The 13,159-nt window shown below is 42.2% G+C and overlaps 1 protein-coding gene across 2 annotated transcripts in view; it reads right to left on the bottom strand.

The window, feature by feature from the left end:
• The window catches only part of HMGXB3 (HMG-box containing 3), a 61,539-nt gene that overhangs the window by 47,039 nt on the left and 1,341 nt on the right, over positions 1 to 13,159 (bottom strand). For both annotated transcript variants that reach the window (XM_069592404.1, XM_069592405.1), the window contains exons 2-5: positions 10,074 to 10,212; positions 9,016 to 9,190; positions 5,260 to 5,757; positions 3,589 to 3,687 (exon numbers count right to left, since the gene is read on the bottom strand). In XM_069592404.1, the coding sequence (XP_069448505.1) occupies positions 3,589 to 3,687; positions 5,260 to 5,757; positions 9,016 to 9,190; positions 10,074 to 10,210 (909 nt within the window). In that variant the 5' untranslated portion in view covers positions 10,211 to 10,212. The remainder of the gene's footprint in view (positions 1 to 3,588; positions 3,688 to 5,259; positions 5,758 to 9,015; positions 9,191 to 10,073; positions 10,213 to 13,159) is intronic.

The raw sequence follows: 13,159 nt of genomic DNA, 5'->3' as shown, positions 1-13,159 counted from the left end.
GAGCTGCAACAACTGAAGCCCGTACACTCTAGAGCCCTAGCTCTGCAATGAGAAACCTGAGCACCACAGCTACAGAGTAACTCTCACCCACTGCTACTAGTAAAAGCCCACATGCAGCAATGAAGACCCAGGGTAGCCAAAAATAAATAAATCATTTAAAAAAATTTAAGCATTTCAAAAGAAAATATAATAAAACATAACCAAAACAATAACAAGAAGTAAAAGGACATATTTAAACCAAATCATATTAATAATCACATTAAATATATAGTGCCTAAATACTAAATACCTAAATTATAAGGCAGAGACAGTCAGACAGGTCTTGCTCTTACAGTCAAACTATATGTTGTCTACCAAAAAGGTACTTTAAATACAATGCTACAAAAAGGTAGAAGGATGGAAAAAGATATAGCTTGTTAATAACAATAATCAAAAGAAAGCTTGATACCAGACCTAAGTAGATTTCACGGGCAACAGTGTGAGAGATAAATGCCACTTCTTAATAAAGAAGTAATAAACTTCTCCAGAGAATTTAACAACCCTAAACATTTATGTATTTAGTAACAGTCAGAATACATGACACATAAACTAACAGAACTGCAAAAAGAAACATATAAATCTACAACGACTGGTGGATGCTTTCTTAGTAGTTGACAGAAACAGTCGACAGAAAATCAGTAAGGATCTGAAATGTACAGAACATTCCGACACCAGACTACACATTCTTTTCAAATGCACTTAGACCATTTATCAAGAGAATTCATACTCTGAGCCATAAAATAAGCCACACTGAATTTAAAAGGATTCAAGTCTTATACAAACTACAAAGTTCTAATCACAATGGAATCAAATCAGAAATCGATACAGAAAGATATCTGGAAAATCCAATATTTGGAAAGTGATACACCTCTAAATAACTCATGGGTCAAATAAGTTAGAAAGCATTTCAAACTGAATAAAAATGAAAACATACCCTACCAAAATTTGTGGGATGCCACTAAAAGTAGTGCTTGACAGTGAAAGTCGCTCAGTCGTGTCCAACCCTGCAACCCCATGGACTGACTATACAATCCATGGAGTTCTCCAGGCCAGAATACTGGAGGGGGTAACCCTTCCCTCGGAGAAGGCAATGGCACCCCACTCCAGTACTCTTGCCTGGAAAACCCCATGGACAGAGGAGCCTGGTGGGCTGCAGTCCATGGGGTCGCTAAGAGTTGGACATGACTGAGCAACTTCACTTTCACTTTTCACTTGCATGCATTAGAGAAGGAAATGGCAACCCACTCCAGTGTTCTTGCCTGGAGAATCCCAGGGACAGGGAAGCCTGGTGGGCTGCCGTTTATAGGGTCGCACAGAGTCAGACATGACTGAAGCAACTCAGCAGCAGCAGCAGCACCCTTTCCCTTCTCCAGGGGATCTTCCCAACCCAGGGATCGAACCCAGGTCTCTTGCATTGCAGGCAGATTCTTTGCCAGCTGAGCCACAAGAGAAGCCCGAAGTAGTGCTTGGAGGCAAATTAAGCACTAAGCAGCTATATTAGAAAAGAAAGTCTCAAATCAATAACCTCAGCTTCTACCTTAAGAAACTAGGTAAGACCAAATTAAACCCAAAGCAAGCAGCAGAATGATAATAAAGATCATGGCAGAAAAGAGTGAAACAGAAAGTAGAAAAACAATAGAGAGGATCAATGAACCCAAATGTTCCCTCTCTGAGAGCAGTAAAATCAATAACCTCTAGCCAAGTTTATCAGGAAAAAAGAAAGAAGACCCAAATTACCAGTGTCAGTAATGGAGAAGGGAAATCACTACATATTTTATAGACATTAAAAGGACAAAACTTTAAAGACGGAATTACCACATGATTCAGCAATGCTACCCTTAGGGTATTACATCCAAAAGAACTGAGAAGACGGACTCAAACAGACATTTGTATACCAAAGTTCATATCACCACTACTCACAATAATCAGAAGGCAGAAATAAGCCAAATATCCAGCAATGTTTATGAACAGATAACAAAATGTAGTATACACACACAATGGAATATATTTTAGCCATAAAAAGGAACGAAATTCTGATACATGCCATAAGACAGATGAACCTTGAAAACATGTTAAATGAAAAAGTCAGATTAAAAAGGTAGTATTTGAATGATTCCACTCATTTGAGGTACCTAGAATATACAAATTCCAAGAAATTAAATAGCTATTACTAGGGCCTAGGGTAGAAACCAGGGGCAGGGAATGGGGAGTAACTGTTTAATATACACAGTTTCTGACTGGAATGATGAAAAAGTTCTGAAAATGCACAGTGCTGATGACTGCATGACACTGTGAATATACTTAACATCAACAGCATTTGAATTGTACACTTAAAAATGACTATAAGGGTAAATTTCATTACATATATTTTACCAGTTTTTAAAAATTCTTTGAAAGACAAACTTTCAAAGCTTACATATATTTTAAAAATTGGACTTGCCATTATAAACCTTCCCACAAAGAAATCTCCAGGCCCAGATGAGTTCATTGGTAATTCTAACCATTTAAGGAAGAAATAACGCCAGTACTATACAAAACTCTTTCAAAAAATAGAAGAGCAGAAAATATTTCACAGCTCATTCTATGAAGTAAGCATAACTTTGATACTAAAACAAGAAAAACACTGTATAAGAAAATTAAGAGACCAATATTATCCCTCAGGAATATAAATAAAATTCTGAACAAAATGTTATCAAATCCAATCCAATAATATATTAGAAGGATAATATATCATTGCTAAGTGAAGTCTACCCCAGGAACACAGCGTTAACATTTGAAAAATACTATTAATCATACTAACAACAACAAAAACCCAATCATCTCTAAAGACACACAAAAATCCAATATCCAATCCTGTTAAAAACTTCCAGCAAAAATAACTTCCTAAACATGATAAGGGTACCTATGAAAAACCTACAGCTAATGATGAAAGACTAAAGACTTTCACCCTAAGAAGACAGACACACAAAGATGCTGGCTCACACCACTTCTACTCAACAGCATGCTGGAGGTCCTTCACAAAACCCTACGACAGTCTCAGCCCACATGCTGCAGTATGTGATTCAAAGAACAGTGAGAATCTAAAGACCTGGGTCCTTGTTCTGCCTTGTTTCGCAGCTCAGTGACCCTGACTCATAGAACAAGCCCTTTTTCTTCTTTGGACCTTTTCCCTAACCTGCGCAATAACAGTATTGAATCCCACCAGTGATCTCTCAAGTTTTCTACGCCTATACTTCAGAAAATATGATAAAAGCCAGGGAACCTGTCCCAAGAAATTACTTTTTCAAAGAGAAAAATTTGTATGTAACTTGAGTTCAAGGATCCTGTGGAGCTCTATTCACAGACCCGCCCCCCACCCCCTCACCCCCAGTTAAGAATATCTGAACCAGAAAATCTCTGAGATTTCTGCCAGTCCCCATGTCCTAAGTTCATAGAACAAGCCCTTTTTGCTAAATGGCAAATTGTTAAAGTTCATTAGCAATTTTAGAAAACTACCTGAAAGAGAATTCTTACGGAGCCATAATCTCCATCAACTCCCCACATACTAACCAGTTTGATGGAGGTGGGGTTCTCCACAACCGAGTAGGCAGGAAGAGGCAACATAATGAACTGTGTGGCTGGCGCAGAGGAGCTACTCTCACCAGAATCCTGCGGGTACAGGGAGACAAGACAGTTTTATTGAGATGGAGTGAAGAACACCCAGGAGCACTCGTAACACTGAAGACAATCAAGTCCAATAACCAGAGACAACATGCTTACCTAATGGATGCAGCAAGAAAATGTATGGACCTACAATTGTCTCAAAATAAAAGCTCAACTAAGGACAAAGGAAACCACTACCACAGGGAATGTGCTAGCCTCATTTTACAAATGAGAAAACTGAGGTTAAGATACTGAAGACTCCTAAGATCACATAAATAGTCAAAGAAACCAATTCTTGTGACCCTTTCAAATGTTCTTAGGAACCTATTCACTTCAGTTCAGTCACTCGGTCGTGTCCGACTCTTTCGACCCCATGAATCACAGCACGCCAGGCCTCCCTGTCCATTACCAACTCCCGGAATTCACCCAAACTCATGTCCATCGAATCGGTGATGCCATCCAGCCATCTCATCCTCTGTTGTATCCTTCTCCTCCTGCTCCCAATCCCTCCCAGCATCAGAGTCTTTTCCAGAGTCAACTCTTCACATGAGGTGGCCAAAGCATTGGAGTTTCAGCTTTAGCATCAGTCCTCCCAAAGAACACCCAGGACTGATCTCCTTTAGGATGGACTGGTTGGATCTCCTTGCAGTCCAAGGGACTCTCGAGAGTCTTCTCCAACACCACAGTTCAAAAACATCAATTCTTCGGCACTCAGCTTTCTTCACAGTCCAACTCTCACATCCATACATCACCACTGGAAAAACCATAGCCTTGACTAGACCTTTTAATCAGGCCAATGGCATGCTTCATTACCATAAACAGCATTGTGGCAACAAATAATAAAATTTATGCCTGGCAAGGAATCCTTTGGAGGGCTATCTGCTCTCACCCATCCAGGCTGTAGGGGCCACTGTACGCTGGTCCTCTTAGACTGAGCAGGACAACTACCTCTCTGAGGATGCCATCCTACCCAGGATGACAGACAGCCTGGTGGCAGCTCCTCAACTCTTCACTTCCAGGGTCCACACTGTGGAATCACTGAAATCACTGCTCTTTCCCCTCAACTGGGCATGACTGGAAAGCCACTGGGAAGAGATCTCCCCCTTCTTTCTTGGCTATTAGACCGATCAACCTGGCTGTGAAAAGAACTTCCTTCTTCTACTTACTCTGTGCCCAAGAAGACCATTTACAATCCCTCCTGAACAGTTTTCAAGATGCTATTATGTTTGCTGAAACAATCATATGGGAACATAAAATCCTAACCAATGCTAACAGCCTAACAGATCCTGGCTTTGAGTCATGGACAGGCCAAATCTCATTCCCATCCCTCCTGCTAATGTACCTTATCTCGTGTGAAGAAAACACTGGCTAAACTGAGCAAGAGGAGATGTGAGTGCCTAAGAAACTGAAGAGGACTTTGGACCAAGCCTAGGGGCAAAAAGGTTCAAGAGGACTACAGTCCAACTCAGAAATGCCACACCAATTCCTAAGTACCACTACTCCAGAATCACACCGCATGGGTCTAGCTGCCTTTTTAACTCTCTCAGGTAAAGCTCAATCACAGTACCTGTCACTTACCCTCATGACTGTTACTACAGACATACTCTCCCCCACCTGCGGGTGGGGCACAGCCAGGCTTCCAGTGGTAAGGTCTGATGAGCCGTTCACTAAGGTCTCTTCAATAACCAGGCTCGTCTGATAAGGTTGGTGGCTCTCCCCTACCTCCAGGGAAGCCTCATTTAAGAGCACATCCTGGCCGAGGATCTCTGAGGTGGCGATCTCCTGTACAGCACCAGGCTGGGCAAGGGCTCCCACATCCTCAGCTAAGGCCTCCACAGCCAGGCATTGTTCCGCCATGCCTGCATGGCCGGGCACTGTCTCCAGGGCAGTGTTGGACACAAGAGATGGTCCTTTGGGGGACATCTGGTTCTGGGCCACACACAGCTCTAGCTGAGGGCAGCTCCGCTCCTCCTGCAGGCTGCTCTTGGGGATGATGATGTAATCTGAGCGAGGGAGGATCTTGCGGAAACCTGGGATGTCCGGAACCACAGCAGTCAGTCCAGAGAGCTTAGAGTTCTGATGATGAAGAAGCCACGTCGGGAGACAAGGAGAGATAAACAGAGTTAGACCACATGAAATACACGTATAAGCTTCCCACCCCCCACCCCCCACCCCCCACCGAAGAACCAGAAAGATTCCATTCTCTTGACTTATGACTTAGATAGGGTCAGCCTCTGCCAACAGCAATGTCACACTTTAGCCAACGTAACTGACTCACTCAGTCACAAAGGAGACAGAAAGTGGATTAGATTCTATAAGGGGCACTGATCTTGGCATCATGCAACTGTGAGCTGAAATCCCAGATCTGGTGGAGTTTTGAACAAATTCTTTCCCCTTTTTAGGCTTTGCTGCCCTATCTGTAAAACAAGGGAACTGAATCTGGCTATTTATGAGTTCTTTTCCAGCTCTGACGCTTTAGGATTTCAAATTAGCTTTAGATGCCAGGATGTATAATGGAGATTTAGATGCCAGGACGTATAATGCTCAATGAAGCACTTAAAGCATAAGATACAAACCAATAGGCCACTCTGGATCTCAGGGAAGCAAGGAAGAATTCTAACATCACAGCATCTCCCAGACTTGCAAAGAAGGCTTCACAACAGAATGTGTATAGGGAAGGGGTTGTATCCTAAGGACCTGAATATACTAGAGGAGGTGGGAGAATATAAACAGTAACACTGACCTAGGAAGGTTTAGAAAATACTTCTTAAAAGCAATACTATTAAGTTAGGTACTACTGTCATCCCCATTTCTCAAATGAGGGAACTGAAGGAGGGCAAACTTTCCCAAAACACACAATTAGTGAATAGTAAGACTGAGACTCCAGGCCAGGTCTTCTAAGGAGCTAGAAGACCAGGTACTAGAACACTAGAAGCCACAGCGCTGCATGGCTACCTGGAACCAAGAAAAAGGTGCTTGTGTTTTATTTTTTCAATTTAAACTGCAAGTTACCCAACAAGAAAAACAGACAAGTTCAAAGTGAACAGGTAAGTGAGAACGGAAATTAAATGGACCTAAAACTAATTTTAGAAGCATCGTTTAAAAAGAACTAAATCAATTACAAAAGGATCTTTAAAAAAAAAAAAAAAAGAAGTGGATGAGACTCTTAGGCTACAAAAGCAGCACTCAGGTGAAACTTGAAAGGAAACTGTCCAAACCCATGATGGAGCCTGTACTGGAGAGACAATGAAGAAATGACATTCTCAAGCCACCCCGTGAAGCCGACAGGTCAAGAGAACAAAGCTAAACGGTGGCAAATACAAAGGCTGGTCTGGACTTTATCAACAAATCCAAGCCCAGAGAAACCAGGGCAGCCTGAATGACGTTCATCTTACACACTGTAAGGAATGACACTGCAACCACAGGCCCCGCAACCTGGCAAGAGACCTAAAGAGCTGCAAGGGACATAGCCCACCACAAGGTCTTCGGCAGGTTCCCACAGTACAGGCAGGAGGCTCCCACCTGCACACCAGGTAACTGGGGAGAGGTCAAACAGCACATACAATCTCACCCGGTCTTGGCACACCCCAGACACTCACTGAATGTCACCTTTTCTTGTTATATGGCCACTGGACGTTTAATCTACTAAAGAGTGGTATTTACTGACCAAATCAATATGGTCCAAGAACTCAGCCAGGTGTTTTACATTATCTATTTTAAACATTGCAAACAGATACTATTATCCCCATTTTACAAATAAGGAAAACAGGACTCAAAGCTTAAATGATTCTTTCAAGGTTATAGCTAGTTAATATTAGAGCTAGTTTATTCATAATAATCTTGGAGATAGTGGTGGAGATGACGGTAGATACAAATTTACATATGGATAAAAAATCATTATAGATGATCTACTTAAATTTTTTAAGTCTTAATAAGGACCTATAACAACACCCAGCTTTAAAAGCCATGTCAGGGGACTTCCCTGGAGGCCCACTGGGTAAGACTCTGTGCTTCTATAATAAAAAGCCTGGGTTCGATTCCTGGTCAGGCGAACTATGATCCCACATGACCAAAAAATTGAAATCTCTTTAAAAATTAAAAACTATATCATTTCAGGATTAGGTACAATTTTCTTGTATCATGGGCAAAAAGTTTGTGACTTTATAATGGGGAAACCAAAGAAAATATGTGTACTTTTCCCAGACTTCACCTCTCCTCCTCCACAGGGATTGTTTCCTAGACTCAGTTTACAAACAAATCATCCAGAGGAGGAGTAGAGTGGCATCTCCCAGATGGCAGGTAACACCGAGCTCTTCTAAGAAGAGAAATGCGAAGCCAACAAGGACAAACTAATCTAAACGGCGGCCAGTGGCAGATGGGCTCCACTAAAGGAAACAACCTGTTTTGCTATAACACGGTCACTGTATTCCTGAAGAACTTTTGCTCTGTACGATCAAAAAAGTCAGAGACTCTTGTTTCAACTGGAAAAAAAGGAGTTAAGGTGAAAAGGTTTCAGCTTATAATAACAAGGTTATTTTTTCCTGCAGGAATTTTTGTTTAAAAAAAAGCAGTACTAATAGCTGTCAGTACATTTTATTATTATGAACAATAATAACAAAATGGCTGACAGACACAAACCAAAGAGCTTTCTTGCTTATTCTTTAATGCAACCGTTCAAAGCCTTAGTCCCTTCCGTGAACTTCAGCTTTAGCCTTACACTTTTCGTTCAATAGTTCAATACCAGTGCTAGAACATGTCTTATATAAAGCAGCTGTGTCCACCTCTAAATTCACAAGCCTAATTGCTGATTATGGAATAACTGATAGTGGTCAACACAACACAAATTAATAACATTTACACTCAACTGATAACATGAAAATCCACGGTGTAGGAAAAATGTCTGTAGAAGCTACTCGATGAAGGGAAAGGAACACTTAACTACTCAAGGACGAGAGGCTCCAAGTTTTGCTAAAATTCAGAAAAGGAACCTAAGGCTCCCTGGAGACAATGTACGGCCACAAGCAAAGGGTACAAGAGAGTGTGGGGCATCATCAGAATAGAAACAGAGAGGGAGTGCCCTGGCAGTCCAGCGTTTGAGGCTCAGCACTCTCCATGCCACAGCCCAAGTGCAACCCCTGGTTGGCTTGAGATTCTGCAAGCCATGCGGCGCAGATAAAACAAGAGAGACACAATATCAGACTCAAGAAAGGTAAAAATGACTCAACTTTAAAGTTCTCCCAAGAGAAGAAAATAGGAGAACAAGAGGTTGGATTTCCCAAGCCTTACCACTAGAGCAATGGAGGCATTAGCTGAAGGGGGTAAAAAATTACTTACAGGATCCAGACCTTCTTTCTCTAGTTTGGCTTTCTCCAGGTAGTAACTCCTCTCGGCCACACTGAGCAGCCTCCAGCTCTCACTAATCTTCTTATTGATCTCAGACTGAGGGAGGTGGGGCAACTCCTGCTGCACTTTCAGGTAGATGTCGTAATAGTACAGAAGGTAAGCGGACCTGAGGAAGCAAGGACTTCGTAAGGCTTCCTCTCCCTCAACCAGTAAACTCTACAATATTTGAGTAGTGAAGAATTAAATACAAAACCCAGCTTTTCATTTCAAAAGCATTTCTGTAAACAGAGACTGAAGCAAAGAAGCGTTTAAATAATATCCCCGGAGGGTAAATGACAGGAGGGTTCTCCCTCCAGAAACCTGGAAGCAAAGGCTTACCTGGTTTCACCACCACCACTTTTTCTGCCGGGATGACTGACTTTAAATCCCAATTTGGGCAAAAAACAGATACAAATGTTCTGTCATTCCACTTTTAGGAAGAGGTTAGAGGACTGACTACCACTCACATCCTCCTCATCTACACAGCCTTTGGTCATCTCTCTGCTAAACAGCACCTAGCTGAGGCTGAGGGAAGCAAGCAGGCCTGTCGAAGTGACCCAGAGCTGGGGGGCCTCAGCAAGAAGACTGCGGAGCTCACAGTTAAGGAGGAGATTAGAGCTACAACCTGGATATTCTTTATAGGTATCATTGGTGCTACTTATAATCCCATACTTTTATTGATGCCCTAATTAAATATTTAGACAACAGTAGTATTAATAATGCAGGATGTGGTTCTCTTGTACAGAGCGTTCCACCATTTGTATGCCTATTTCCTGCTACAGCCTAGAAACAGGACCAAACTTTGGAAAGGAATGACAACTGCTGACATCAACTGGCCACTTCCTACTCCCCAACTCCCTCTCCCCCCAGCCCCACTACCACCATCAGGAGACAAGAACTGACATGGCACTCTCAATGAATCTGGACACACTCTAAAGTCTTCTTGTTCAACAGAGCTCTCCAAGCAGATTCTGTTTATAAATGCCAGCTACCAAAATGTGTTGGCTAACCTGGGTTTCTTGGCCTTTTCTCCATGTATTTTATACTTTTTCTTCTTCTTGGGTGGCCCAGGGGAGGTATAACAGTAGGCTTCCTCAATTTCCTCCATCACGACAGTTACCTCAGTACCATCATACGATGCATCCATGGCTAGAGGAAAGTCAAACACAAACAAGTGTCAAGAATCTACCTGAAAGAGGACAGCAGCCTCCCAATCCCATGATCCCTTATCTCTGCCAGAGCCTTAAGACTCAGTCATGTCCCAAACTCAGCAGATGGATCTTAAGCACCACCTGGGGGACTTACTAAATATACAGATTTTAGGATTCCACCTCAGCCTTCTAATCAGAATCTCTAAAGGGTATGGCAATGTATCCTTAACAAGATTTTTGTGCCATGTGCTTAGTTGTTCAGGCATGTCTGACTCTTTTTGACCCTTTGGGCTGTAGCCTGCCAGGCTCCTCTGTCCGTGGGAACTTTTCGGCCAAGAATATTGGAGTGGGTTGCCATTTTCCTCCTCCAGGGGATCTTCCTGACCCAGGAATTAAACACTCATCTTCTGTGTCTCCTGCACTGCAGGCAGATTCTTAACCTGCTGAGCCTTTGGGAAGCCCTTCATGCTGAAGCTCCAATACTCTGGCCACCTGATGCAAAGAGCCAACTCACTGGAAGAGACCTGATGCTGGGAAAGATTGGAGGCAGGAGGAGAAGGGGGCAACAGAGGATGAGATAGATGGTTGGACGGCCTCACCGACTCAATGGACATGAGTCTGAGCAAACTCCGGGAGACGGTGAAGGACAGGGGAAGCCTGGCGTGCTGCAGTCCATGGGATCGCAAAGAGTCGGACATGACTCGGTGACTGAACAACATCATCCTTAACAAGGGCCCCAGGTGATTCCTCTGACTAGGCAAATCTGGGGTCACAAGCTCAGCCCTTTCACTTATATTCACTCATGAGACACTCAGTAATCCTTCAACTCAAAGATTTATTAGCCCCATATTATAAGAATTCCATATAGTAACAGGTAAATACTTGGCCAGGAGTCAGTTCTGGATGCTCCCTCATGTTTCATGCCTTAAGTAAAATGCTTCATTGATTTTCATTCATTCAAACGTGTAGTAAGTGCCAATATGCAGGAAGTTTCTTTACACTCTGCCAGCTTGTGTGACTTTGGACAGGTTCTTAAGCTGCTTTAGGTTCAATTCTCTCTTTTTAAACAGTAAAAAGCAATGTCTCTCCCACCTTACCACAGATTTATAGTGATAAGGCTCAAGGAACAGTCAAGTGCTATACAAAAAGGATTTATTATTAAAGATGAACAGTCTGTGACTGAGATGCTTAATGACCTGCCCGAAGGGACACTACACCCAGGGACTTGAAAAGCAGGTTTTTTTTAAACTCAAAAATTCAACTGTGAGCCTTCTTCCATTATACTACACTGCTCCCATCTCTATTAGCAACATTCTAAATCAGCACTGTTCTATTAACATTTTGAAATGATCTAAATGTTCTTCATCTGTGCTCCTCCAATATGGTAGCTACTTATAGCTACTGAGCACCTGAAATATGGATTGTGTGACTGAAGAACTTGAATTGATTTCATTTTGTTTAATTGTAATTAGTTTAAATAGCCACATATGGTTAGTGACTTACTGGTGTAAACAGTAATCTGACAGACAGGCATTAACTCTCCAGAACTAGTCTAAGAAACAGATAATCTACTAATAGCCTTTCCTAGGGAAAGGAAGGCATTACGAAAAAATTCAATGACTAGTTCAAGAAGAGTTAGTTTATTTGTGGCCACATCCTAAATTGGAGTTTTACACACAGGCTCAATCCTTGGATGCAGAAAGGTTCCCAGAAACTTCATTTTACGAGAAATAACATAGTTGCTCGGGAAAATCTGTGAGAAGATAATTTAGGATTCTGGGAAGAAGGAGCTGTGTAAGTAAAACACAGAACTGATATGTGTATTACCAGGTCCACTCACATCTCAATTTAGAACTCACTCCACAAATGATGAAGTATCTGATAAGTTATAATGAGAAAAAGCACTGCATGTTGAGTCAGGAGACCTGGATCCAAGTCTAAATTCTAACCATGCAATATCAGGTAAGTCTATTCCCACCCTAAAATTCTGTTGTTCCTCAAGTGAGATGGAAGAGGCTGAAATCTGTGGCTCCTAACTTTGAGAGGCAAGAATACCTTTGAGAATCCTGTGAAAGTGGAAATACCCTCTCCTAGAAAATGTAGATAAACATTTCACTTTTAATTTTTAAAGATATACCAAAGGCTAAGAATACACTATTCCTAAAGTTCTTTCTACTTCTGTACCACCTCTAAATGATTTACCACTAGAAAACATAACCACCCCCCACGCCACCCACCCCCACCCCGCCTCCGCCAAAAAAAAAACCCCAGCCTTCTGTTACAGCACAACTCTGGAGGAGAACATAACCCACATTTGGCTGGGTCAGAAACAGGCCAGTGCCTTCATCGGGTAAGGGACCTGAGGGTTCAAATCAAGGCTAAGTGAGGATATGCTTTTTTTTGCCTTCAATAATTGACTCCTCAGCCCTTGAGTCTTACAGAGAAAAACAATAACTGCAGGAGAGCTTCTGTAAAGAATGACATACAGGGTTTTAGCACGCAGAGCAAAACAAGTTAAAAAACAAAGTCATACAAACACATTGAGGGTTAGGGGCAGGAGGAGACTACCCTAGGTTTTGGCTTGACTAGCCTGGCTTAAGCCTGGGTTCAAGAGTTGTTTTCAGATCCTAGTCCCCAGTACAGCAATGCAAAAAAAAAAAAAAAAAAAAGCCAAGATAATATAAAGGGTAAAACCAAGGGCTCTGGACGGCAGAAGATCAGGGTACTAATTTAATTCAGGCACTTTAACAGCAGGAGCACAAAGTTCTATGACCTTGAGCAATCTACTCTCACTCTCGAAGCCTCAGTTTTCTCCTCTTGTAAAAGAAAAGTAAGGTAATACTTGAAATACGTGACACACGTTGACTGTCCCATCAAATACCCCTCGGACCCTCATTAAACGGCTTTGACAGCACAGCTGTGGGCCATGGTTGGCCTATGAGCCT

Source organism: Ovis canadensis, chromosome 5 (assembly GCF_042477335.2).
Source record: "Ovis canadensis isolate MfBH-ARS-UI-01 breed Bighorn chromosome 5, ARS-UI_OviCan_v2, whole genome shotgun sequence".
Classification (NCBI taxonomy): domain Eukaryota; kingdom Metazoa; phylum Chordata; class Mammalia; order Artiodactyla; family Bovidae; genus Ovis; species Ovis canadensis.
The sequence above is the reverse complement of the archived record's forward strand: the minus strand, read 5'-3'. Positions and strand labels throughout refer to the sequence as shown.